Here is a 25,183-nt window from a genome sequence, read left to right as displayed (position 1 = left end):
GATTAAGAACCGGTTCGCGATGAAGCCGTGGTCGCTTCGAAGGAACAATTTCTTGAGTTGATGTCACACGGCGTCTCTTTCCAGTCTCTTTTCTGCGCAGTATCTGCTGTGGTCCTCGTCATCTTCCACCTTCCTGCCATCCTCCAGTGCATCCCCGATAATTATTTGTTATTCTTTAAAAATCAATAGTTGTTTGGTTTTCCATGCGACTTTATGTTTTGTAGAATCCGAAAGAGGATTCATTCAATTTCACTAATTAATACTCTACTGCTGTTATCAATGATGATAGGATTGCCATACATATTCACATGTGTACAAAAAAAGAAAAGTTGTATCTATCTTTTTTTCTACTTCGTTTTATGGTGATGATGTTCTTTTTTTGGGAACGAGATCAGTATTTACATGAATGTTTTGTTAGAAGTACATAAATGGATAAATTTTTTTTTACTGTATTGTCTTCAAAGTGATATTGTTCTTCGATTTTGAATCATATGGAAACTCCAAAAATATTTGTCAACTATAATCTTGGAAGACTACTTCAAATTCCTAAAATTCAAGATCGATTGATACGGTTGCTACATGAACATCCGCACTATTTATCGTTATTTATACTAAGCTGTCTTAGTTTAATATATATATATATATATATATATATTTGTTTATGCTGGAAATAAATTTGAATAAACAGTATCAGCATTTCATAATTAATGAAATCTAAATTTCAAATGTTAAAACATAGTTATTTTTTTTGTTTTGTATTTTAATTGTAATTTTAAATTTATATTATATATATTTTTACAAATATTAAAATATAGTTACATTTTTTTTAAGAGTATGTACAAGGGTACAAACGTTATATGGTATACGTTAGAGCCTTCTGTGTTCCTTCTTGGGCTTTTAAATTACAGGAATAACCCCATCGGCAATAAAACCTCGGCTCCCGTTGAGGAACCATTTCTTTTCGGTGGCGTCGCTCGCCGCTGAGAACTCCTCGTCTGCCGGTCTTTTCTCGTTCTCTGCTTCACTCTCTGCCTCTGATCGTCTCCGCGGGCGATCCCTCGCGCCCTCCGCCTCGGATCGGCTCTTCCGACGCCCCGCCTCTCATGACCATGACGACTCCACCGCCTCTCGATGTACGTGCCACCACCACCTGAATTCATCGATTCCCAAACCTTCGGCTCAACTTTGCTCTTTACTCCTAATCCTTTTCGTTCCCTTGCTTATTTTCTTGATCCTTTTCTTGATATCGGTTTCGGCGAGTAGTTAGGGTTTGGGTTAGGTATATGGCTCGCGAGTCCGGTCGAATTGGATCCCTATTGCATCCCCGAATCTGACATCTAGGGTTTGATTTGGCTGCCGGGGAGCTGATTCTTTTCTTTTTTCCCTTCGACGTTTTTTCAGCAGGAGGAGGACGAGTTGTTGGTCCCACGCCCGGAGATCGCGGAAGGGCCCCAGCCAATGGAAGGTTAGCCTTGATCTTGGTTTTGTTCCTCTTAATAACAAGGATCTTGAATTGAGATTTTGTTGGATTGAGTCTGATTTATTCTTTCGTTCGTACATGATTCGTATATGGCTTTTTACTGCTGATATTATGTTAATATGTTATTCGGTAAGTGTTGTTTTCAGGGTTTTGATTTGTTTGTTTTACGTGCCGCACAGTTGCTCAGAGTGAAACTACTAGTACTGCTGAGAACCATCAGGTAGAGGAACCTTCGTCCTCCAGGTTTACATGGACAATCGAGAATTTCTCTAGGTTGAATACCAAGAAGCTCTACTCTGATATGTTTATAGTCGGTGGCTACCAGTGGTATGTAGATATCTTTTTCTGATTTCTGCTGCTTAGTTATGTATCTGGATTCTTAATTGAAGGCCACACATTTCTTCTTCCCTTTTTTCCTGTATTGATTGCGACAGGAGAGTGCTTATCTTTCCAAAAGGTAATAATGTTGATTATTTGTCGATGTACCTGGATGTTGCTGATTCAGCAAGCCTACCATATGGGTGGAGTAGGTTTGCACAGTTCAGTTTGGCTGTGGTCAATCAAATCCAAAGCAAGTATTCAATAAGGAAAGGTATATTAGAGGACTTGATGATTTTGTTCAGGGCTGCTTTCCAATTTATATTAAATTGCCTATTAGTTCTTCATGATAATTGGGAAATACTGAGGTTGGGTAACATCTCATGCTTACATAGTTAATTTTAAGTTCTCAAAGTGCATGCACGGGCATATATATTGGTCCCTTAAAAGGCCGGACAGGTGGTGCCTAGAAAATATGCATTAAAAAGATACAGATTCAATATTAAAATTAAGTACAGACATTTTCTTGACAATGTATTAATTCTGACATTAAAGTTTAGTCAAACATATAATGTTTCGTATGGAATCTAGCATAACTTTGTATGACACATTATATAAAATGGATCTTCTATCATCTGTTGATTCATTCTGGTCATCATTCTATTTATCTCTAAGACTAGCTAATTTTTTTGCCCACTATCCCTTGGGAAAGGTGTTCTGTTTGAAGATACCTTTTATAACCCTAAGGCTTGCTAAATCTTTTGCCTAATATCCCTTCGAAAGGTGTTTCATTTGAAGATACTTTTTAAGATACCGGTTGTGGCAAAGTAGAAACTAAATATATGCATAATCATTAATTAATGGCACACATCATGACAAAAAAACTTTCATATCAAGATGGTTTTAACAATTACTGTATGTTGTGCAACAATGTAAAACAGTTACTTTTTGCTTTTACTTTTTGATAAAAGAACATGGACATGTGACATTACTTAAATTGATGTGTCATTGTCCTATCATTATTTTCTGAATGAAGTTCTATTACTCTTTGGTAATAGCCATTTATAAGCAGGCCTTCTAGCTTGGCTCCACCTAGTCCCATGTTCCTTCAATAATGGTCATGTATAAGCAGGCTTCAGGGCATAGGTGGCTGCCTTGGTTCCATCTACATGCTTAAGTGCTGGAATTGTGGGAAACCTAAATGTACTAGGTGCTTAGGTGATTAGGCTAGCTGAAAGGCCTAGGTGGTGACTTGCGATATCACTGGATGATTTGATAAATAAAATATAATATTGTTTTGTACAGTAACATATATTTAATCATACACAATTTCTTCTTTCTTCATCACATGAGACTTTATCTGGGATAAGACCTCATCTTTAAGAGTTTTGTGATTGACTTTATGGTGGTTTGCTGCACTAGACTTGCGTTCTACATCCAGGGGATCGTTGTTGGCTATATTTTTGACATAACTAGCATAAGCTTTATATGGAAACATGTAGTGTCTCCTTTTACTTTGTTGATCCCCGTGACTACCCTGACTTGTTCCTTCTTATTCTGTGGGTCGCTCTTTTCTTTTTCTTTTATTTTTTGCGGTAAAGAGATTGAGTATTTTTCTAGGTTAGAGTAACTAAGCAGCCGGTTCCTTTTTTTTTCCTGTTGTTTTTGACCTTGTATCTTTTCAGTACTGCATTTCTGGGCATAATTTTTTTTCTGGTTGTAAAAACAATGTGAAAGATTGATTGATTGGCTGGCTTTAAACTCTCATTTAAAAGAGTTGTAAAAGGATTTGAAGTTAGCTCAATGTGAAGATCAAGAGGAATCAGTTAGAGTTGAAAAAAGGTCTAGTTAATTGTACTTAATAGTCTTATACAGAAAGAGCTGTGCACATGAAAAGTGAAAGCAAAGAGTTCTCTTTTTTCAGAGTGGTCCTTACCATCTTTCCTAAGTTACTCCCATCTAGTCAGTCAGTTTGGGATGTTAGCCGCACCATGGAAATTTCTTTAAATAGTACAAGAGTAAAGTGGCCATTTTACCTGAAAGCTGTTGTTTGTGTTTTTGATAGCAATCCATGTGGATGTGAATTTCCTGCTCGGAATTACACCATCAACTTTTGTTAAAAGTTAAATCAGGGGTTGGCAAAATTTAACTGTTCGTGCTTGACTAGTTAGGATAACGTTCTATGATTGAATTTAAGATGAAAAGCCATTTTCTTGGCGGCAACCTTATCCTCTTCTTGGCGGCAACTTTATGGCGGCAAAGGACAAAACAGGGGTGGGTTTACCAAATCAAAGAAACTAAGACAAATATGTGGATGCATATGAAAATAATTGCATATGAAAAGTTGTAAGGATCTGTCATTTGAATTTTCGAGGGTTGCATATGAAAATAATCGCAAAGATTGGATTATACTTGAAACTTGAAAGTCTAGATTGTGCACCAAAAGAAGTCGATGCATAATTTTATTTGTTGCTAAGAACATGGTTTAAGATGCAATCTATTCTGATCAGTTTAAAGCTTCATAGGCCGCTTAAAGATGAAGGAAACCGGGAATCTTCTTCATGTTAGCTTGGAAATGAGTTTTCACTCTCAGATCTATGATTGATTGGTGTTGGTGACACCTGTTTTGATGCATCAAAATTCTAGATTGGCTTAGTCTAGGATGTTGATTGGCTTTAGGTTCTGGGAGATCTCTGTCCTAGGCTGGTTTCAGTAACCCTGTGCTTAGTTTCAGTGAACAAGTCAGGTTTATTGAATCAAATTGATCTTCATAACCAATTCTTTTGCAATTTTTGGGAATGGATCGTGATCCCTTAAATCATCTTTAGAATTTGATTGCATTAGTTTTGGGATCAATCTTCTATTTTGTTGTATTTCTTGCAATTTTTTCCTCTTATTTTAATATTTAAAATGTGGCTTGCAATGATTTTAAAAGTTGTCTGTAATGTTTCCTACAGTTCATAGCCCTAATATTAATAGAAGTGAAAAGAAGGCTGTGCTGAGGAAATAACAGGTAATGTCATTCAGCTGCTTATTGACTTTTGAAGGTCATCCATGAAGCATGTTTGAAGTAGGAAAAGGATTTGATTGCGCTGATGTGGTTGGTGAACTGAAAGAAACCAGACGCACTTTCATTAGTACTCATAGTGAAAAGAGCATTTTTCAGGCCAACTAGCTTGTTTCTGTACTTGGTCTTCTTTCTGCCTCCTTTCTCTTATCTTCTTTATCTCAGAATGCTTAGAAGCAAAGTTTGTGGACCTGTTGACCTCCTTGGGCAGTTCTTCCATTTCTGTCTGCTGGCTGTTCCCAGGCCAGGTAGTCTGATGTTCAATTTTGGTTGATCTTTTTTAAGATACAAAAATTTTAATGCGAACCAGAATCATGAGAAACAAGTCAGTATTTGCAATAGCAGGTAAGGTTTGTTTGTGGTTTGGGCCATATGTTGGACTCCTTTTGTGTGGCTTAGGTTATTATATAATACGTCATCCAATACTTCTAACCTAAAATTATTTTCTGCAATTTGACTCAAATATGTTAATTAGTTTGATAAAATAAACACTGGAGTAGGTCGCCAAAGAGAAATTCAACCGGTATTTTTTGATATTTTGGAGGCAAGGGTTGTGTTTACATCCTTTGGGCTTTTCATATGTTTCAGGAAAGCAAATCAAGTTGCTGACTGTTTGGCAGGATATGTTATGCATTACCAAGTTACTGAGAAATGGACCATTACTTGTCTTGCGGTAGTAGATATTTGTCTCTGAGGATGTAGTAGTACTTGTTATTCTGACCCCAGAAAAAAGAAGAAAACTTGCCAGCAGATTATTAATTTCTCTCTATAAGTATCAGTTTAACTGATTGGATTAGCCCCTCCTTAAAATTGCAACTTGTGAACCATGAGTTAGCATTAACTTCAGTGAGATTTCCACACTTATTTTCTAGATGATGTAATTTGATTTGTGAGCTATGCTTTACATTCAAATCATACTTCAACTGTAATATGGATTAAGTTTGTGATTGATTCATCAAACTTTCTTGTTCCAGTTGATATCATTGTATGTGCAAATAGTTTCGGTGTCCTTATTTGCCTATATGCAGAGATAAAATTGTGTTTTAGCTGAATTTAAGTGATTAACATTTTTTTGGTTGCAGACACCCAACACCAATTTAACTCACGTGAAAGTGATTGGGGTTTCACATCGTTTATGCCTCTAAACGAAGTATATGACCCAAGCAGAGGATTTCTAGTAAATGATACCATAGTAGTTGAAGCTGATGTTGCTGTCCGCAGAGTCATTGATTATTGGTCTTATGACTCAAAAAAGGAGACAGGTTATGTTGGACTCAAGAATCAGGGGGCTACTTGTTACATGAATTCCCTTCTCCAGACTTTGTATCATATTCCTTATTTCAGGAAGGTGCGAAATTTTATGCTTTCTCTGTTTCACGGTCTATGTAATTCGTGACATTCTGTTTTGTTCTTTGATTTCCAGGCTGTGTACCATATGCCTACAACTGAGAATGATATGCCATCAGGAAGCATTCCATTGGCCCTGCAGAGTTTGTTTTATAAGCTCCAATACAGTGATGGCAGTGTTGCTACAAAAGATTTGACGAAATCTTTCGGCTGGGATACATATGATTCGTTTATGCAACATGATGTCCAAGAACTCAATAGGGTTCTTTGTGAGAAGTTGGAAGACAAGATGAAGGTAAGGTTGTTGCATCTAACAAGCTGCATCTTGATACTGGGAGATACTAACCAGTTATGATGCAATCACAGGGAACTGTTGTTGAGGGCACTATACAACAGTTATTCGAAGGTCATCACACGAATTACATAGAGTGCATTAATGTTGATTACAAATCCAGCAGAAAGGAGTCTTTTTATGGTAGGAAACTATAATAAGAACTGAACTGTTTTATGCTTTAAGCTGCACAATGTGCTCTGTATAGTTGACGGGAAACCACTTCTTTAGATCTTCAGCTTGATGTCAAAGGTTGTCATGATGTTTATGCTTCTTTTGATAAGTTCGTTGAAGTTGAGCGTCTTGAAGGAGATAACAAATATCATGCAGAACAGTATGGTCTACAGGTTAGTTACTTTGTCATCCTTGGATAAAATACTGGTTAGTTCTGAAACCATAGTTGTATTTCTTACAGCTTAAGTCGGAAACCTCTTGCTGTTTTGGAGTCATATTTAATGTAAGGGATTGTGCTTAGGTAGCAGAGATCCTTTACTGGGAAATGAAATATTCAAATTATTGAAGTTGGATTTTGTTTGAGGAAAGAAGTTGATCAATGGAAGATCATCATTATATAATATATATAAAGGCCAGCAACGGAAGAAAATTGGAAATGTAGAGGAAAATTTTATTTTTTCCATTTTTTTTACAAAAAAGATATGTAGAAACAGAAAAATAAATTGATAGAAACTTTTGTTTTATGTGCATGTTTTCTTGTGTTATCAAGAAAACTTTACCTTATTAAATTTGTATGTCCATCAATTTGTTCACAATATATAGCTGTTTGATATATTTCCCATTTTTAATGTATTTGTTTGTTTCTTTTCCTCTTTTTCTTTTTACTTAATATTAGGTAGAATGTAGTAGGTATAAATACTTGTACTATAGGTATAAATACTCGTACTACTTTCACTCGCTGTAGTGCAGCATTATTTGCCTGATTGAATGCAATTGCAGACTTTCTGTTTGTTTTTTTTCAAGTAACAGGTTGTATAAATTTCTACCTATACACACTGAGAAAGATTTGCTGACTGTTCCTACCTTAGTTTAAGCATGCCAGTCCATTCTGGAACTTTTTTATTAAATGGAGAAGAATCTGAAGTGCTAAAGAATTACATTAGGCATTACTAGCCTGTGCAGTTTAGGTGTATGGTTCATTCATCTTTTGTATCTTGTTTTTCTATAATAACGAGTATTCTACATTATCCTGTGATACAATATTTTTACAATGTTTTCTGGAATTTGGACTAGTAGCTTGTGTACATTTCAGGATGCCAAGAAGGGTGTTCTCTTTGCTGATTTCCCCCCTGTTTTGCAACTTCAACTCAAGCGTTTTGAATATGATTTCATGCGAGATACTATGATTAAGGTTGGTACAGTTGCAATGGCATGCTTATTTTCTGTTGGTGGCATTGACTTCATTCTGATTCCTCATTAGATCACATATTTCATGATTTTGATCTGGATAAGAGACTTGTTGCCAAAGTGAGAAGTTGGTATGAAAAGTAATGAACTAGTTGGTAGATTTTAGCTCTATTCTCATACATTAAATACTTACCATTCTCAATTTCATATTTTTTTGATGTTTATATCATTATATGTAAGTATAACTTAAACAATACAGAAATTTTGCATTGAGATACATGATGTTACAAAATTTTGCATTGAGGACTGCGAGAGATTAGAATGGTAAGGTTGCCCCCTTGCGACTTAAGTGATCAAGTTTAAGCACAAGGGTTTACTTTCAAGTCAATGAAATAACTTCTCTAATGTTGCGTACATTGATCCTTCTCGGATCTTACATTGGTGGAAGCCTTATCCATTTTATGTCCTTTTGTTTCTTGATGTTGAGGACTGGACCAATATGCATATCATAACTGAAATTAATAAATATGCTAAGACTTATCAAAAATATTTTTTTGATTGGATGGGAATGAACTGAAAAAGGGTTTATTCTATGATATCAAATCTAGAACCTTGATTCTTGCCAAAATTTGTGTTACCTTTTGATGCATGTAAGATTAAACCGTAGATCGTATTGATCAAGGTACTTCTTTCTAAATAAGAACACTGAAAATATAATTTTTGGAATTTGAAAAATGTGATGGGCAAATGACATAAATTTTGGAAACTATTCATTCCTCTTTTGTGATCAAACTTATTGAAGTGTGAAATTCATACCTTGAAGTAAAAGGAAGATAAAAATAACAGTCTTTGCACAGAGTGCATCTTTTCTAGAGGGAAGCTTGGCCTTGAGGTGATTTTCTAAAGGGAATCTTGGCCTTGAGGTGCAAAAAATACAGGGTGTTGCCTTCGGTGGCAACATGCTATGAGATGGTGGTTCGGTTCCACTTATGGGGTCAAATTAATATGTCCTAAGAGGAAATATTTGAATATGAATTTTTAGTTAGTGGGTTCTTAGATATGTTCTTTTCATGTTCAATGGACTCTACATTTAAATTCACCAATCCATTTAGGATGGTAACACGATTTCACCTAGATTTGTTACTTGAAATCTGGTTGCTTAAACAAGAGAAAGTCATAATTATAATTGTATCCAACTTAAGTTTTTTTATGCTGAAGCAAAGTTAGAGATTGCTGTACATTTATTGTTCCTGATTGTGCTTTAGTGGCTGTCCATTGACATTAGATTTGTTGGACCCCAAGTTAATTTTCTCTGGTCCACCATCATAGAACTTCTGCATTTTTTTTAGGTAGATCCTTCTTTTATGGAACGATGAGTACCATAAGTATATTATCTGAGCATCTGAAATGAAGCATTTACACTTTCTTTTAATTCCTAAGTTTTGTTTAATTGGTCGGAATAAAGTTTTATCGTGGATTAAGCATCTGCTAGTTTAATAGTTAGAGGGCTTTTGTAAGTCCTTGCTTGCTGGAGTGCTATTCATGTTTGACATGTTTGACTCAGTTAGAAGTCAAATGTGGATAAACACATTAATTTTTATTCTTTTCATCAAATTTACTAGAGTTTATTTTATTTGTGCTTTGGTTCATTTAACATCTGTTGTTTGTCAACCTTTTTACTGTGGCAACTGTCTTGCATAAAATTTATGCAGATAAATGACCGTTATGAGTTTCCAGTGCAATTAGACCTTGATCGAGAAAATGGCAAATATCTTTCTCCTGATGCAGACAGAAGGGTCCGCAACCTATACACAATTCACAGGTAATGATTATTGGTTGTTATATTATTTGTTTGTTTATCTTTTCTTAATTCGAAGTTACTCATCTTTCTCTTCCTTGTGTTCAGATTTTTTTCCGTTGTAAATGATATCAATATCACATTTATCTTCTGATTTCTACAATTTTAATCAACTGGGTTTTTTGTTATTGTTGGGTTGACTTCCTATGTTTTTACTATATATTGCCACAATTTGCTTTGTTTGTGAGAAGGTACTACAAGATTTACGAGGTGTTATGTGGTATTTAGTTGCATCCATGTTATAAAAGAGGAGTTGATATTAGCTATATTATATGTTCATGCTAAGGTTTTTAATTTCGTATCGTATCGGCTTTTTGAGCTTTGCTCAATACGGTATATTACGGGCGTATCGAGCGATACGCTAGGGTGTACCGCTCGGTTCGTGTGTGTGTGTGTATATATATAAATCAATATATAAAAATAATATTAAAAGGAGGCGTACGTTGCCTCGACGACGTCGCCTCCTTTTCTTCTCCTCGTCACGTCAGATGAGGAGAAGAACGTTGTCTTCTCATTTGCGGCGTTCGGCGAGGATGTCGAAGGCCGTAGACGTCTCCGGCCTTCGGCGTGACACGACGTGACGAGGAGAAGAACGCGGTCTTCTCCTCATCTACGGCATTCAACGAAGACGTCGAAGGCTGTAGGCGTCTTTTGCCTTCGACGCGACGCGACGCGACGCGACGAGGAGAAGAACGTGGTCTTCTCCTCATCTACGGCGTTCAGCGAAGATGTTGAAGGCCGCAGACGTCTCCGGCCTTCGGCGCGATGCGACACGATGAGGAGAAGAACGTGGTCTTCTCCTCATCCGTGGCGTTCGACGAAGACGTCGAAGGCCGCAGACGTCTTCGGCCTTAAGCGTGATGCGACGAGAAGAAGAACACAGTCTTCTCCTCATCTGCGGTGTTCGGCAAAGACATTGAAGGCCGCAAACGTCTCTGGCCTTCGGCAAAGAACGCGGCAAAGACCGCATGCATCTTCGGGCTTCGGCGAAGGACGCGGCGAAGAACTCGAGTCGTTGCCTCTCCATTACCTCCTGGATTGGGATCGTCAAGGGAGGGCGACGTCGGATCGGAAAGCGTCGAGGTTCTCCCGATTCTCTCTTTTCTTCGAGCGTCGTCTCCTAACGAACCTGTATGTACCGGCCGATACAGGCGGTATCATTCGAAATTAAAATTCTTGGTTCATACTAGGAACAGAAGCCAATATAAGCGCTAAAAAATGGCATAGCTGTACTTTGGAACTTTTGGTATGGTTTGGTGTGGCATTTCATAGAATTCCCTAAGTCAACATAGGTTAAAAAATGACTTAGCTTTAGTTTGGAACCTTTGGTATGGTTTTGGTATGTCATTTTCATATACCTCCCAAGTGCCATATGTTTTGACCTATGCTGACATGTGCCTATTGACATGACGATCCTTGTTGGTACTATGGATATAGTTCAATGTAATAGCATTTCTATGCATGTTTCTTTGAGTCAGTCAGTCTTATCATTTTGTAAATGAATGGTGTCTTTTATGGTATTTCTGTGAAAAACTTTGGTTTCCACTTGCAGGTTGAGCATATGTGCTTGGCATTGCTCTACATTGACATAACTAATTGTTGTTTCTTTATGTAAACCTAATAAAGCAACTTCTTTTTGTGCATCGATATTGATTGGATTCAAGTTGAGTTGTCTTAGACTATGGCTTTAGCAATAAGTTTTTTTTTTTTAATTGATGTGGTTGTTTTTTTTAATATTGTAGCTTTCTTTTGGTCAAATATGCAGTGTGCTTGTTCACAGTGGTGGAGTGCATGGTGGACACTACTATGCCTTTATCCGTCCAAATCTTTCTGACCAGTGGTATGCATTTACTTGATGGTTATGTTTTTCTATTTGTACCTGCTATTTTGAGGCAATAAATTGTCATAACTCGACTTGGTGGGATGATTGACATATTAAATAGGCCTAAACTACTAGATGAAAATACTTAAGCTGAAATTAGTAGTAATAGACCATTGAACTTTATAAACAAACTTAAACCTCCTCTGAATTGTAATGTAGGACTAAGATGGGTGGCAAAATCTCCCATCCTCAAGTTTGATGTCCTCGTCAAAATCCAAGTCATATTCAAAATCAAGCTAATATAGCACACACGAGACCTATCCCAATTCAGCACCATCCACAAGTGTCCTCTTTTACTTGGTGTCTCATGGTGTCCAATTTTGAGTACATTCTGATATCATTTGTCATGACCTGGTCCGATAGGATAAATCCATGATTGTCCTCCTGTACTTGGTCTCTCATGGTGTCCAATTTTGAGTGCATTTTGATATCATTTGTCTTGACCTGGTCCAATAAGATAACTGACCTGTTAACGTTATAAGCTTGTACCATTATTTCGAAATACTTGAGCCTAAATCAGTGGTTTGAAACCCATCCAATCCTATAAACCAACTTAAACCTCCTGGAGTGTCACCAAATCCTTTACAAAGTTCTTGATTTTATTTGTCATAATTTATATGCAGTTGTTGGCAAGCCATAGGTGTGTTCTTGACTGATATCTGGGCTTAAATGATCTTCTCAAGCTTCAAAAATCTTGCTACAATTTTGTTTTCTAGTTATATATCTCCACTTTTCAGCAATCTGCCAGTTTTCTGTTGCTGAACTTTTCGCATTATGTATCAAAACTTCCAGTTTATTTATTTTATTCTGCTCGTGTTTTTCATGTCTAAAATTGAGATTAGTTTAAATATAATCCGGTATTTATTTATTTCTAAGTGGGACTCTCCCTTGCATGCATTTCCTTGCTATATCATCTGTTCATCTGCTATCATGCTGATGTCAAGTGTTCATGGTGCTGTTAACCAAATTGGAATTTGTTTGGCAAATTTCTAAACTGAATCAGAATTAACTGAACTGGTTGACAGGTACAGTTTGTGTTGTTAACTCATTAATTGCTTCTTTTTTCATGAGATGGGAGGAAACCACTAGAAGGATAGTGCAGAGGATGGGTGTTGGTTCTGTGTCAAGAGAGTGTGTATATGTGTGTGTATGACAGAGATAAGTGAAAAGAGGCTGATGACAGCTGACACTGGCCTGTTTGATGATGGTGCCATAGTTATTGGCCATGCCATCATCCTTGTGATTGCCGACCTCAAGCTTTTTAAGAACCTCAACTTCCACCGGTCTGCTCTGGACTTGTCCTCATCCCCACCACTTCTTTTAAACTGACCTTTAGCTCAACACTCGTTGGAGCCTCAGTTGTCAGTGCAGGGTGCTGTCAAGGGCACTTGTGCAAATGGCACCTGCGCTGCTTCCTCAGGGTTCGGTGTGGCAGCTTTCCCAGGAAATAAACAGAAAAGCAGAAAATGGTGCAAGTTTTTGTATGGTTACAAATAGCAGCCATACCATGATTCAATGGCTGTAAAACAGAAAAAAGGTGCAAGGATTTGTATGCCCATGTGCAATAACACAGTTGGTCAATGTGTGATAGTCATTTTGATGCTAGATTATCTTATAAAATTTTTATTAATAATAGTAGATGTAACTGTGCTTTTTTGTCTCTCTTCCTCATTGTATACTCTCTCAATTCTTATTTATCTTTTAGTTCTTTATAACCTACATATGTGCTGGTTGGTGTTGGTAAATGAATAGACCTTCTTTCAGGTATAAGTTTGATGATGAGCGTGTGACAAAAGAAGATACAAAGAGGGCAATTGAGGAACAGTATGGTGGTGAGGAGGAGGTAATTTGTCACCAAAATGGTTTTTGAGAACTCCTTTTTGTTCTTTTCCTATTGTTCTCTTTAATGTTTTCTTTCTTCCCAAGTGCAGTTACCACAGATAAATCCCGGTTTCAATAATACTCCATTCAAGTTTACAAAGTATTCAAATGCTTACATGCTTGTATATATTCGTGAAAGTGACAAGGATAAAATAATGTGTAATGTAGATGAGAAGGATATTGCTGAGCACCTTAGGGTAAGACTGCTGCATTACTTTTGAATTCCAGTAGCTGCATGTAACATGTAATACTTGTTTTTCAGATAAGATTGAAGAGAGAACAAGAAGAAAAAGAACAAAAAAAGAAAGAGAAAGCTGAGGCTCACCTGTATACTATCATTAAGGTATGCTGGAACGTGCTTTGGTGATTTCCTCGTGTGCTTGTGTTCCTGGTGCCATCCATACTAAGCCTTTCCGAGTGCCTCTAGGTGGCCCAGGATAAGGACCTAATGGAACAGATAGGAAGGGATATTTATTTTGACCTGGTTGATCATGACAAAGTTCGCAGCTTTCGCATACAAAAGCAATTGCCTTTCAGTATTTTCAAGGTAATCTCTTTTAGGCGCCCACTTATCAAAGTTGATTCAGATCGATTATGGTAATTTATGGTAGTTTTCTTTTATATGTTGACTTTAGTATGGGTATTATTCTTATGTTTATTCACTATTAAATATAACTCTTGATATTTGATTGTTCATGGTACTCTGCAATTCGCGTCCTAATAAATGTGTAAACTGAACATTTGAAAAACTTGTTATGTTCATGCTTAATTATGGATTCTACAGTCAGCTTGCCTGCATGTCATTTGTTTACCCTTTATTATTCTTTCTTTATGACTTGGAGTTATGTTTAATACTTAAGTATGTTTGTTATAAACAGCAGCAACAAGAACAACAAAACTGTAAATCCCAATCATTTGAGGTCGGCTACATGAATCTTTTGCCATCATGGAGTTATGTTTGTTATAAACATAAACCAAAATATTTGTTTGTTGTGGTTAGAAGTTAACCTTTCACTTCACGAGATGTTCCACAATTTGCAATATTGTTGATAATATTGGGACACATGGGTTTCTTGTTGTTAAATTAGATGTCAGATGCAACAGGCATGCTTACAACCCTATTTCAATTGAAATGTTAATATGTACCAAATAGAATGCAGTAATGAGTTCAAGTAATGAGTATTCTCTAGGACCCTAATTTTAGGGCCTTGGTTTTGTTTAGTGTGATCTTTGTCATTAAACTCTTTAGATAAAGAAAGACAACTCATATATAATTGGTTATATTCCTCAGAGTGGTGTTTGGTAATTCAAAAACTCTTTATCTCAATTTCTTTTCATTTTGATGGCTCGAATGTAAGATTAAAATGTAAAATCTTGTTATGATCTAGCACAGGCCTTGGTATCATCTAAAACAATTATCTCATTGGTCTTTCCAAAATAAAAAACTATGCACATCAGCAATAATTCTTATTCCCAATGATGACCTATGTAAGTTATGGTGTTCTCCTCACTTTTCTGGATCATATGGCTGACTTTGTTTCTTGTTAATTCCTGAGGGTGATCAGATATGCACTTGAGCAAGTTCATTGTATGATGATATGTATAAATTACTGTTTGTATTTCTCTGTGGTAACTTATCCAACAACAATATGGCTTACAGGAGGAGGTGGCGAGAGAATTTGGTATACCAGTACACTTCCAACGATTTTGGTTGTGGGCTAAACGACAGAATCATACATACCGTCCAAACAGGCCTTTAAGTCCTCAAGAAGAAGCACAATCTGTAAGCAACTTATTACTGGCACAAAATTTCATTTGAATCATAGTAAGAAAATCATGTCATGCTACATTCTTATAAATATTCATGTCTCTTTATAATGTTACAATTTGTTTTGTTGGTTCTTTCTTTGTCTTTCGTTGTCTGTGTCCTGGCAAGGCCCCAAGAGTGGGGTTTTTCTGTAGTTGTGCTTATTTGGTCTATGGTCTGTTTGGTTTCAAGGAAAAGGTGAAGTGTTCTTTACCAGAAAGCTATTTCCATGTGAATAGATTGAAGTTGATTGTTTATTGCGAGAAGGAATCGAAAATTAATTATCTTTTTCTCTTCCATTTGGATCGAGGAAAATTTAGATGATATTCTCTTTAAATAAAAGCTGTTAGAATTTGGTGAAGTTTTCTTTTCTTGTACCAAAAAAATTCCAGTAAACAAAAGGTGACTTTTTTCTATAAGTCTGGAAAATTATTTTTTAGATATTTGTTCTATTTTCCTGTCAAACAAACATTGTAATATATTTTTTTTCCTGGTGTAGGCAATTTTTTGTTCGCCATACAACCACACACCCTTAGCTAAATAAGATTGTTTTTGAACTACTTATGGATTGTTCATGTGAAACTCATATTTCTCATTTGTTTGTATTTGCTATGCATTTTTGCGCGTTTCCTGTCATAGTTTCATACCTTGATCCATCTCTATCTTTTCTTTTGTACTAATTATTTTGTCTCTATATGTATGTGTCTTGCCTCTCTAAGCATCACTCCAAAATTTTTATTGTGTAGGTTGGGCAGTTGAGGGAGATATCTAATAAGGCACAGAATGCTGAACTTAAGCTACTCCTAGAAGTAGAGCTCGGACCGGTAACGACTAGTGCTTCTTTAGTGTATTCGCACTTTCCAATGACCAAACAAATAGTTTCTTCTATCTTATCTTCGTTTTCAGGACTTGCATCCTTCTCCCCCACCTGAAAAAACTAAGGAAGATATACTGCTTTTCTTCAAGCTTTATGACCCTGAAAAGGAGGAGCTTAGGTACTCATTTATTTATTCCCCTTCATCAAATTTGTACTATATAACGGTAATTTGATTTTGTACTTTTAATTGTTTTGTGAATTTAGATATCTTGGGAGGTTGTTTGTGAAGGGGCTTGGAAAGCCAGCAGATATACTTACTAAATTGAATGAGATGGCTGGTTTTTCACCAAATGAAGAAATTGAACTTTTCGAGGTTATCATACATTTGAGGAACTAATTATGTCATTATCTTTGTGTATTAATGAATCTTCTTTTACTATATACATTACTATTCATGTTTTTACTGCACCTATATTCCTAAACATTGTATTCATTAAAGTATTTTAAATTTGTCTCAACGATGTTCAGGAAATAAAATTTGAGCCAAATGTGATGTGTGAACGCATTGACAAGAGACTTCCCTTTCGTTCCAGCCAGGTTTGTCTGGTGCATGGATACCGTGATTGCAAAGTTCCTGTTTTATGTATTGGAATTTTTGAACTTGGTTTTTTTATTGCTTGTAGCTGGAGGATGGTGACATTATATGCTATCAGAAATCCCCTTCACTTGGCAATAATGAGCCAATCCGTTATCCTGATGTTCCATCTTTTTTGGAATATGTTCGTAATAGGCAGGTATATGTTGATCATCCTTTGGTATCTTGTAAACAACCAAACATGCATCCCATTTGTTTTCTTCTGTGTTTACATTTAACTTTGTTTGTTATGATCCCAATCAATTGTTGCTATGCATATCTAGTGATTTGGTGGAAGATTTGTATTATTCGAATAATTTATGGATTTGAGCTCTAATAGCTTATTTACATATCAATATCAGGATAAGCAATTAGCTATACAACTTAATTTTGCTTTTGGAGCAAAATGATTGGAAATTTTAAGAAAATGTAAGCTGAATTAAATAAAGATGTCTAAAATAAAAGTAGTGCATATGGGGTGTCATGGCTATCCAGTGCCCCTTCCAATTACATACTAGGGTATATATGCTTTATTAGTTATCCAGTTGTACTGATTCATACAAAGTATTTTAATTTCGGTACGGGCGATACGTATCAGTCCGCCAGTAGACCAGTACATGGACCGCCTGCTACCCGGCGATACCATCAATTAGGGCTGTGTCTGCCTCGTTACCGCTCAAATTCGATCCGTAATGATCGATTTCGACCATCGTTACCCATATCGGACAATATTAGTCGAGAGAGAAGGAAGAAGGAGAATAAAAGGGAGAACTTGGAGATTCGGCGTCGCTCTCCCTTGATGATCTCGATCCGTCGTCGTCCTCCCTCGTCGGACGCCGCAGATGAGATGTCACCTCCTCGTCTGAGGCGACGAGGCCTTGGTGTCGTCCACGACTTCTCGTCATCCGCACGGGGAGAAGAAGCCTCGATGTCACGAGGAGAAGAAAATGAGGTTTCTTCTCCCCACACGGGGAGAAGAAACGAGGCGATGTTGCCCCTTTTTTTTTAAAACTTTTTTATATTATATATATACCGAGCGGTATGTCAGAGTGTACTTCTCGGTACGCTCATACCGTACTGAATCGAGTTGAGCTTGATATTCCTGTACGGTACAAAATTGCGAACCTTGGTTCATACCAATCGGTAGTTACAATTAGACTAGAAAATGAGACACATACTAGATCATGTTGCGTGGTTTGGTTCGATGTAAGGTTTACCGCCTATTAACACTATCAAACCAGACTAGTTGTTGTTAAAGCCATGGGTGGCTGGCGGTAAGTCCACCACCTTATACTCAAATCAATCTTCTTATATTCTTTTTCATATGTCTTGCTTCTTTCTCCACTTCCCTTTCGTCGTCGCTCCATTGCCTTGAAATCATTGCTCCATAACCTTGCTGCCACCGTCCTGTGTTGTTGGTTCATTGCCTCAACCACCAATATGCCTCCTACATCTCTTCCTCATCCGTTCCTCTTCCTTCGTTTTTTGATCTCTCTCCGCTTATCGTCCTCTTCCTGCTTTCTCCGTTTTTTGGGTCCAGGCAGTACTGTCTTGTACTTGAGTGACATACAGTTGTACAAGGACCATAGGGGTTGTTACTCAGTTCGTACAAGGACCATAGGGGTCTGATTGCTGGCTGGTATCATCACTCGATCCGAATTATAAACCTTTGTACTAATTATTCGTAATGTCGGAAGAATTGATTAAAGTAGTTTAAATATATTCAAATGAGATCTATAATACATAGGACACAGTGTTGTGAGTTAATCCAGATGACTGATTACAAGCTGAGCAAGACTATAGAAGTGATGAAATAGGACTTTGATGCCTCTTGAGTTGACTATGCTAGTAAAACAATTGCAGGGAGGATTCAGGTAATAAAAGCCAAATAGTCAGGTACCATGGCTTCATGTAGCATAGGCTTATATTTTGGAAAAGGTAATAACTTCATCATCCAAAATGTTCTTTACGAGCAATCTTTAAGAAAGCCTTGTCAGTTTTCCTTTTATTTTGGTGTATATACTTGAAACCTGAGCAACCATCACCGTATTGTTTACTTTAATTGTATTGCTTGCATGCAGTCTGGTATCACATCAAGTTTGTTTTAATTTGATTCTTTCTGCTTTTGTTATTAATCATGTCATGGCACAGGTGGTTCATTTTCGATTGCTAGAGAAGCCAAAGGAAGATGATTTTTGCTTAGAGCTGTAAGTAACCTCTATATATTAGTTTGTTTTTCATTGGATTGTTGTGTACTTGATTTTGTCTTATATAAATCTGTTCTCTTTTTTTATCTGAAGGTCAAAACTTGATACCTACGATGATGTTGTAGAAAAGGTGGCACGCCAACTTAGCCTAAATGATCCATCAAAAATCCGGCTTACATCACATAACTGCTACTCTCAGCAGCCTAAACCTCAACCCATCAAATATAGGGGTGTGGATCATTTATCTGATATGCTTGTCCATTTCACACAGGTTCTACGTTTTACCTTTTCCCACTGGTCGCAATGTTTTTATTATTTTTTTCTTGTAAGTTCATGATTTATATGATCTATTTGAATCTAATAGATTTGTTTTTCACAGACATCTGATATATTATATTATGAAGTGCTGGATATACCATTGCCTGAATTGCAAGGTTTAAAAACTCTAAAAGTTGCATTTCATCATGCCACCAAGGATGAGGTCAACTTTTATTCCATGACTATTATTATATTCTTTAACATTTTCAACTTCGGAAACTATTTTAAACAAAATCTTCATGTTGGTTGCAATATTTAACCTTGTAAACTATTTGATAACATATACTAATTTTCCAGGTTGCAATTCATAGCATTAGACTACCAAAGAATAGTATTGTCGCTGATGTGATCAATGACCTAAAGGCAAAGGTGATGCAACTGTTGCACAATTTTATGGTTTTTTTCCTTATAAATAAGAACAAGATGCCTTTAACAGTATCAGTCATGCCAATGAATTACTTTTTTTAATATTATATTATTTCTAGTCCAGTCCTTTGGACAAGCTGCATGCTTGAAATAAATAACAGCTTACAAGTTCAGTTTGATGAATGTTTGGCTTCACCTACCTTTCTGTTTAAGCAGGTTGAGCTGTCCCACCCTAATGCTGAACTTCGATTACTAGAGGTCTTCTATCACAAGATTTACAAGGTATTGTATTGCCTATGAACAGACTATTCTGTTCTTATGCACTTGCTTCTGTGTACACAGAAACTTCTTTTTTCCCTTCTCTGATCAGTTGTTTGTTTCTTCAATCATCACTTGAGAATCTACTTAGCCTTTGAGCTAATTCTAGAAAGTTGGAATATTAGGAAATAATTTAGTTGGAGGATGATGTTTCTTTGTCTCATTTGAATTTTTGGATCTTGGAGTAGTTTTTGTAAACAGTTGAAACTTTTTGGGTTAGCTGCATATGTTAATGCTAGGTCAAATTGTTATACCATTATTAATTAAACTTCTGACTTTTCTAGCTTGATAACCACCTTTTACTTTTCCATTTCAGATATTCCCACCTAGTGAAAAAATAGAAAACATAAATGATCAGTATTGGACATTGCGTGCAGAGGAGGTAAGTTGTAAGTCACTATGAGTTTTTGTTCAATGAATCTTATTGTTGGTACATATTTTACTGATCAAATGGCATGTGAAGTCTTTGGCTGAATAAGCATTTTAATCCCAAGATGAATCTTCTTTTAATTATGATTTGTTTACTTTCATAAGTCAAGCTCATGAGAATATACATAACCATAAGTTATGACTTGTTTTAACAGATTCCAGAGGAAGAGAAAAACCTTGGCCCTCAAGATCGCTTAATTCATGTATATCATTTCATGAAAGATCCAAATCAGAATCAGATGGTGGGTAATCTTCAGCTTCTTCCCGCATTGATTCAGTTTAAGTTATGTTAAGAAAGCAAAGCAAGTTTAGGAGCATTTAAGTTGATTCTATGCATGATGGTTAGATATTTTCAAATTACATTAGCAAACTCTTCTTGTTTTCACTCAAAACACGTTGTTCAGTTTACTCCCTCTCTGCTTTTTTATTCCAATAATAATAGAGGTTTTCTGTTGTCATGAAGTTAGTGTTATTGACTCAACTTTGTACCAAACATGTATGTCATCAAACTGACAGTTCTGCTATTTGATTCAACAGCAAATTCAGAACTTTGGGGAACCTTTTCTTCTGGTTATTCATGAAGGTGAAACTTTAGCTGAAGTGAAAGTACGTATCCAAAAAAAACTTCAGATTCCGGACGATGACTTCTCTAAGGTAACTTCTCTTTCAAGTCTCTTAACTGCATGCATTCTCAGATTTCTCTCAAGAACATCTGCTTGTTTATTTGTTTCCCAAGATCACAAAGAGCTGAGTACCTCATTACTGCTTATGAGTCATGCTCACATATACCTCCTCACTGAAAAGATTTAAGCTTTCTCATTCTTTCGTTCCTTTTTCATTCAAGACAACAATGAAAGCGTGTGCTTCCCAGCAGCCTCTACTTTTTCCATTAATGCATTGACATGAATGATGCATGGAAAGGGAACTTGTTAATCTCCTAGGACTGCTTTACTTGACCATCAACACGAGTATAACACCTGCAACAAGCTGCCTGAGGTTTTTCATGGTTTTGAACTGAACTCAGGAGAACTTGGCTGAGCTAGGTTTTTGCATTGATTGTGTGCATCTTGCATACTGATAGTTTATATTACAATAGGTACTCTATGGGTGGGGCTTGAACTTGGTGATAACCAGCCCACATCTGACCTTGATTTATTCACAAGGTTCAAACCTGCGCAGAGACCAAAAGAAAATTCGGTTCCAATTCACTCGTGTCTTGACCAGCGCATCTTACTGGGTGCCTTGGCATAACCTGTGACTAGGTTATTTGAAGAGCAGATCCAGCTTATTATATTTTTTGTTACAGTAAGCTGCTAGCTGCTAAATCATTGTGTCAACAATGTTGTTAGGCTCTGTATGTCTATCAAAATTTTTTATTGGTGAAAAAGGAAATATTCTATTAGTTGAAGTGCCACAGAAAGGGATATAACTACTATAAAGAGCTGGCATATAGAATACTTTTTCAAGTTCTGTTAGGAAAAGTGATTTTTTGATGCCTATATATCCCACATGGTACAACATGTTGGTGGATGGGTCGGAGTTTTCAGCCCACTCAATAGTCTTCAAGCCAATGTTATTTAACTTGGGGGCATAGAGGTAGCTTTGTTTTCCTTGTGCATTGTCTATTTTGTATTTTGCAGCCATGTAATATAATTTGATCAACTTTAAACGTAGTCTTCCGATAAAATCTTATGCATATTGAGTGCTAAATATAAAAAATATTGCATCAGGTATGCAATTTGTGTTTATTATGAATTATTTACAAGTGCATAGAGTAACATGAGAACTTTTCAAATACTGCCATGCTTGTTATAGCAAATAAAAATAAAGCTGCACATTAGAGAGAAATGTTTCATGCATTGGGTCAGTGTAAAAAACTAACACCATGCCTACAGTAATTATTTTAGTATATGTTTATATTAGCTTTTCAAGTAGCCTCTGACGTTCTCCTGAAAGTTTACTTTGAATGTATTTGCTTATTCTGGGAAATTGTCAGCTATAAATCTAACAATTATCTATTAATACAGTGGAAGTTTGCATTCTTATCTATGGGTCGTCCAGATTACCTGCAAGATTCAGAAATTGTATCTAATCGATTTCAGGTTTACACCTTATACTTGCGACTCGTTCTTGTGACATTTTCATTAGCTGATTCAATAAAAATAACCATCTCACTTGTATGATCTTCGAATTGAATAGAGAAGAGATGTTTATGGAGCTTGGGAGCAGTACCTTGGATTAGAACATTCGGACACTGCTCCAAAAAGGGCTTACACAGCAAATCAGGTGAAGTATATTCTGTTATTTACGTGTTAATATTTAATACGAGCCATTATTATCTTGAAGTCTTTTTCTAACTTTGAGGAGTAGGTTTTTCATTTAGTTTGAGTCCTTATCACACAGCATGTAACTGGTCCATGCATGAGCCAGCATGTGAACCCAACATTTTCATTTGGTTCGATCCAGTATACAGGTTTACCTGGACAAACCGAGCTTACATCTTAATCTTTGCCTGTTCTTGGGCATAAATCCACAGTCCAGCAACTCAAGCCTCAGAAGCCTTCACGTTGGGAGCAGTGAGCCCACTTTGCATCTCTCACACCATCAAGTGTGCATGCCCTGCGCTAGGCCGCTCACCCCTGGATGGTGCCCTCACTCACTACCAAACAGAAAAATCATCATTCATCAATTTGTCGTCCTCCCACTACCTGGCCACTGCCACCACTTCTCTCTTCATTCTGGAGGTGGCGGCCAACAAAATTTCCTTCCTTTCCCTGTTGCCATCCCCCATAGGAAAGATCACCCTCTCTTGTCCCCCACCATGTGTCCTTCCTCTCATTGTGTCCCTTTTCGGCCTATCGCCACCACCTTGGCCTTTGTCTCTCGCTCCCTGACCGCCCCAATGTGGACTCATGAGGAGATCCTTGCTCTCTTCATTTCCTACCCAGACAAGTGGCATGCCCTCTGCCGCAGCGACGGCCCTGTATTCCAATGGGAGGATGTTGCTCATTGCAAACCTTTCCTGCCCATGTCCTCCGTCCAATGCTTCCACAAGGTCGAGCAGCTCCACAAGCCCACCGAAGCGAGCGCCATAGGTCCCTCCAGCTCGAACCCTCATTTGCACCCACCTCTTATGGGGTCTACTTCATCAAGTTGGACTCCATGGAGCTAATCTGGCCGGTCCAGACCAACTAGACCCATACCACTCAGTGTATCAGCATATTGTATCTTCTGCTCAGGGACCGGCATGAATCCAAAAACCAAAATTTTGAACCATGATTCAAACAGTACAAAATCACTAGAATTGTGATTGTGATTAACATTGATACTTAGGAACTCTAGCTAGTCTAGATATGTGGTAGCTCTTTTTAATCTGACAGAAAATGTTGCGATATTATTTATTAATGTGTTACACTGGATTAGATCATAGATTTTCTCTGTGAGGTGCTTCAACATATAACAGGGATTAGATTAATTCAAGCTTCTCATCAAGTTTAAAAAGGGACTTTGATTTTATTACTGAACTTATTTGGTAATGCAACTAAAGCTTAGTCACTGGTTGCACATGTATAGAAGACAACTTGAATGTGCATCTCAGTGAAGGAATACCAAGATGAAATTTCTTGTTTTGTGATGAGGACAAACAGATGCTCCTCAATTCCTCTCAAATACCCAGCCTCTTGTTTCTGCCTAGGATGATTTCCCATTTTATGGTTTTGCAATATTAGATAATTGTTTTTAATTTGTCAGGTTATTGTAAATGTTTGTTAAAACAGAAAAGCATCAAACTTTGAAGTTTTTCCCCTCTGGGTAAGATCAAATTTCAACTTTGATTTGCTTATGTTGTTTCACCATATGCAGAACCGTCATACTTTTGACAAACCAGTGAGAATCTATAACTAAAATGCGGTCAGACACATCTATTGTGTTTATGCCTTGAAGAGATGCCATTTTCCCTGGTCAATCAAGTTCATGATAGGAGAGGTCGAAACACCACACTGATCCTTGATTCAAAAGCAGCAAGCCCTGTTCCTTTTGTTATTTACATTCCCAGGCTGGTTGAGGAAAGCGTACCGAGCTCCTAAATTTCATTTTGGGTTTTTGTCCTTATTTGCCATGGCCACCACCTGAACAGCAGTTGGCTTGTTTCTAGTGAAATATAGTGCATAAAGAAGATTTTGTATTAGGAAATGTTTACAGGAGGTATATCGGTTCCTACTAGTCTGTTGATTCTAGCCTCTGCTGTTTGTCTTCTTTTCTATTAAAGTCGGGCAACATGGGGTTGTATATTGTGGTGATTACTGTTCATAGCTGAGTTGAACAGTTACTGTAAGATTTATATACCCCCGCTTTGCCACCTATATTATTAGTTGTTTCATTCATGCTATAAAACTATACCTTGTTTCATTCAGCTAGTTTTAGGTTGGGTTGTGGTTCAAAATTCAAATGCCCGTTGCTGGACATTTGCTCCTGTTTCGAGCATGGAATTTGTTGGCTGGCATTTTTCTCTTAAATGGGTTATCCTTCGACTTTGGTTTCTCTTTTTCCTAATATGAACAGTTTAACTTTAAAACAGAATCGTTTGTTGTTTCATGGACTTCTCATTATTTATTTTTTCTCTTTTTCCTTTTACGGAATTTTTATTGTGAACATTTTAACTTGCAAATGAAATTGTTTCATGTTCCGTAGTGCTGCAGAGTATTTGAAATCTCCACCACCGGTAGACATGGTGGGGATCAATTATATTAGCTAATTGTAGAC

At 36.9% G+C, this 25,183-nt stretch overlaps 1 protein-coding gene across 4 annotated transcripts; it reads left to right on the top strand.

Moving 5' to 3' along the window:
* Window positions 1-900: 900 nt before the first annotated feature.
* Window positions 901-24,833, top strand: LOC135624867 (ubiquitin C-terminal hydrolase 13-like). 4 transcript variants are annotated; one of them, XM_065128889.1, is made up of 32 exons: window positions 902-1,133; window positions 1,402-1,465; window positions 1,660-1,807; window positions 1,915-2,072; window positions 5,948-6,213; window positions 6,289-6,507; window positions 6,579-6,687; window positions 6,775-6,890; window positions 7,811-7,909; window positions 9,618-9,727; window positions 11,529-11,603; window positions 13,410-13,488; window positions 13,577-13,723; window positions 13,789-13,869; window positions 13,954-14,073; window positions 15,187-15,309; window positions 16,080-16,157; window positions 16,240-16,328; window positions 16,415-16,523; window positions 16,679-16,747; window positions 16,834-16,944; window positions 18,936-18,991; window positions 19,085-19,262; window positions 19,371-19,472; window positions 19,607-19,678; window positions 19,892-19,957; window positions 20,310-20,375; window positions 20,578-20,664; window positions 20,960-21,076; window positions 22,450-22,524; window positions 22,622-22,708; window positions 24,284-24,833. In XM_065128889.1, the coding sequence occupies exons 1-32, from the start codon at window positions 1,104-1,106 to the stop codon at window positions 24,323-24,325; spliced, it is 3,348 nt and encodes a 1,115-aa protein (XP_064984961.1). In that variant the 5' UTR covers window positions 902-1,103; the 3' UTR covers window positions 24,326-24,833. The 4 variants fall into 4 exon arrangements, 3 of the variants coding, with proteins under 3 accessions (XP_064984961.1, XP_064984962.1, XP_064984963.1); XR_010491806.1 differs by lacking the exons at window positions 22,622-22,708; window positions 24,284-24,833 and having other exon boundaries at window positions 901-1,133; window positions 20,310-20,382; XM_065128890.1 differs by lacking the exons at window positions 902-1,133; window positions 1,402-1,465; window positions 1,915-2,072 and having other exon boundaries at window positions 1,680-1,807.
* Window positions 24,834-25,183: the final 350 nt, after the last annotated feature.

This window comes from Musa acuminata, chromosome BXJ2-10 (assembly GCF_036884655.1).
Source record: "Musa acuminata AAA Group cultivar baxijiao chromosome BXJ2-10, Cavendish_Baxijiao_AAA, whole genome shotgun sequence".
NCBI lineage: Eukaryota > Viridiplantae > Streptophyta > Magnoliopsida > Zingiberales > Musaceae > Musa > Musa acuminata.
The sequence above is the reverse complement of the archived record's forward strand: the minus strand, read 5'-3'. Positions and strand labels throughout refer to the sequence as shown.